This window comes from Gobius niger (genome assembly GCF_951799975.1).
Source record: "Gobius niger genome assembly, chromosome: 12".
In the NCBI taxonomy this organism is placed as follows: domain Eukaryota; kingdom Metazoa; phylum Chordata; class Actinopteri; order Gobiiformes; family Gobiidae; genus Gobius; species Gobius niger.
In genome coordinates, this window is record NC_136863.1 from 19,698,251 (window position 1) to 19,701,087 (window position 2,837).

At 43.1% G+C, this 2,837-nt stretch overlaps 1 protein-coding gene across 2 annotated transcripts; it reads left to right on the plus strand.

Moving 5' to 3' along the window:
* Positions 1-604: 604 nt before the first annotated feature.
* On the plus strand, positions 605-2,409 carry pdf (peptide deformylase, mitochondrial). 2 transcript variants are annotated; one of them, XM_079567854.1, is made up of 3 exons: positions 605-642; positions 1,255-1,864; positions 2,108-2,409. In XM_079567854.1, exons 2-3 carry the CDS (start codon positions 1,297-1,299, stop codon positions 2,263-2,265), a joined length of 726 nt encoding a protein of 241 aa, XP_079423980.1. In that variant the 5' UTR covers positions 605-642; positions 1,255-1,296; the 3' UTR covers positions 2,266-2,409. The 2 variants fall into 2 exon arrangements, with proteins under 2 accessions (XP_079423980.1, XP_079423981.1); XM_079567855.1 differs by lacking the exon at positions 605-642 and adding an exon at positions 698-888.
* The last annotated feature ends 428 nt before the right edge of the window (positions 2,410-2,837 follow it).

The following is a 2,837-nucleotide window of genomic DNA, read 5'->3' on the forward strand; positions in this document are numbered from 1 at the left end:
TATGATCCATAGCCTCCGTGAAGACGCACAGTGTTGCTCCATCATTCAGAAGTCATTGCATGTTCCTCTCATAGACCGCCAGGCAGCAGCAGCAGCATCCTTTTGCTCACGCGCGCCCGGATGGCCCCGCCCGCCCGGCTAAAGGACATGCTCAGACAAGTCGCGGACACCGGGACATGCGATCCTTGAAAACATAACAAAAGTAAACAAAAGTTAAGCACGAGTAAAACAGTGCCCGTAAATGATCTTAATTGCAAATTGAGGATATATAATGAAACATACTTTTTTTTTTCAACTTACTAATCGTCATGCAGTCTTCCCAGATAAAGTAAAGTGGGGCCACGCCAAACCATACTAGTCCACATAAAAATCGGTGTTGCTGGCGTTCTTTCTAACAGCACAAAAAGGTTACTGTTACGAATATAACTGCGAATTCATGAAATGTTCATCAGTTTCATTGAAGAGAGCAGCAAGTCAACCGTTTGTATCATTTCTAAAGCAAAGTTTGCGGTGAGGTTTCAAAATAAGACTTATTACAGCAGATGAGCCTCATAACAATATAGCGATTGGAGACAGGGTGCTTTTATTTTGAAAGGATTGTTGCTTAACCCGGAAAAGGTTCGTGTGATGGTCAAAACCCTGGTCAGTGTATTCTACTTTAATGGTTCTACATAAACAATCAAGCAGAGGCAACTGTGAATGAGAGAGAAACTTGATATTGCGATTTAAAATCAGTTAATTGAGTTAATCGTTCCCGTTCCCTGAGAGTGGTCTTTCAGTGTGTGAGTTAGTTGCATTGACTTAGCTCTGTAGCTGCCATGTTGGTTGAGGGCACGAGTAACGTTAGATTTGTGAAACCAGATCATTCCGCTGGCGGTGTTTAATAAGGTATCAAATACTTAGTTTAGTTTAATATGTACCGTAGATCAGCAAACAAGGGATATTCAACAAGGGGCTGCTGAACTGTACGCAAAAACTCCCATCACAGGAAGGTCATAGCTTGAGGATTTTCCCTTTAGACTAGACCAGACTACAGGGGCTGAAACTGTAGTCGTGCTGTGTACTGTGAACAATTATATCAATAATCAAATGCTTTGTAGGGATTAACTGGAGGCAAACAGCAAAATCATGTTTTTTCTCGGTAGTTTTGGATAGGATATAGTGACATGTACTTTCATTTTAACTAACATTCATGCAAGTAACTGATGAATAAAACTTAAATTGATGGTAATATCTTCTATGTGCTGTTTTCAGGTCAGCATCCCTCTCTCATAACATCCTCTCTGAAGAACCACCATGAATAAATCCTGCAAAACTCTACTGCAGCTGTCCAGAGTGTGCCTCGGACCTCACTACAACTCAAGTGGAGCTTTAAAGTCATTCAACTTTGTGGGATGCCGCTCATACTGTAGCAATGTCAAGGTGCGCTCCTACCTGCAGTACGTGAAACGAAAGATCCGGCCCCCTCCCTGCCCTCCCTACAGCCACGTGTGCCAAGTGGGGGATCCAGTGTTGCGCAGCCACGCATCAGCTGTGGACCCCGCTGCTGTGAAGGGCCCTGAGATCCAAAAGGTCATTGACACTATGGTGAAAGTGATGCGGAGACTGGAGTGTGTGGGACTGAGTGCACCACAAATTGGGGTGCCCCTTCGTATACTGGCACTGGAGTACCCGCAGAAGATGCTGGAAGAAACTCCGCTTGCATTAAGAGAGGCCCGTGGTCTGATCATGGTGCCCCTCAGGGTGTTTGTTAACCCACAGATGAGGGTGCTGGACGGGAGGACGGCGGTTTTTCAGGAGGCATGTGAAAGCCTCTCGGGGTTTTCAGCTGCTGTGCCACGCTACATCTCAATAGAAGTGTCAGGTATGAGCACAATAGATTGCACTCATGTGACATTTAACCTTATACGGAGCCTATAGTTTGTATGGATGTGGAGGACAAGCAACAATTCTTAGGTTACAGTTTATCTTTGTCAAACTTTTGGTAATTCTAAAATGTTACAGCTAAGGTAACATGCAGGCTCTACGTTTTATGTATCGTGATATTTCCCTGTGGTTGTGTGTCATTGCAAAGCTGTAGATAATGATGAATTTTGTCATTCCACAGGTCTCAATGAGAAAGGAGAAGAGGTATCTTGGCAGACCAGCGGCTGGGCAGCTCGTATTATTCAACATGAAATGGATCACTTAGACGGTGTTCTGTACATAGACCGCATGGACAGCAAATCATTTATTAACATTAACTGGCCATCATACAATGAGTGAAATAAACAACAGTAATGGTACAAGATGCTGTCATGTCGTGGGAAAGACGTGTCACCCTCCTCACCCTTGTGTCTGGTGTATGAGTGGTTGGTTTGTAGTAGTCAAAGGAACCAATGGTGCAGATTGGCAGCCTTGCTTCCTTCAGTCTACCCCAGGGTGCGGCTACAGTTGTATCTCGCCACCACCGAATATGAAGCAAATTAATGAATGTCCAAAATAGCACAATATCGATGCCTTATCATGAGCTTTCTTTGTAAGATTCCTTTTTCCTCACATAAAGAAAACTGATGTAAGGCCCAAAATGTAGTGTCAAATTACTTGAAAGATTTAACTTCTTAACTTCCGCCTGAACCGAGCACATTTTCTCCAGTTTGACGTTACCCAAATCTAAAAGCTTATTGAAAGAGCCACAAAAAAGCAACAAGAGTGATGAAAAAGTGACAAAACAATGACAAAAATGTGTGATGAAAATGTAACAAAACCGCCTCTAAAGAGCATCAAAAAAGCAATAGAAATGACAGAAATGTGACAAACATGCAAAAAAAAAAAAAAAAAGCGGCAACAGCGCACGG

What these genes read in the sequence shown, in the direction of transcription:
- pdf (XM_079567854.1), top strand. Translation starts at nt 1,297, where the DNA reads ATGAATAAATCCTGCAAAACTCTACTGCAGCTGTCCAGAGTGTGCCTC. An exon ending in CATCTCAATAGAAGTGTCAG is followed by an intron (nt 1,865 to 2,107) that starts GTATGAGCACAA and finishes GTCATTCCACAG; the next exon opens with GTCTCAATGAGAAAGGAGAA.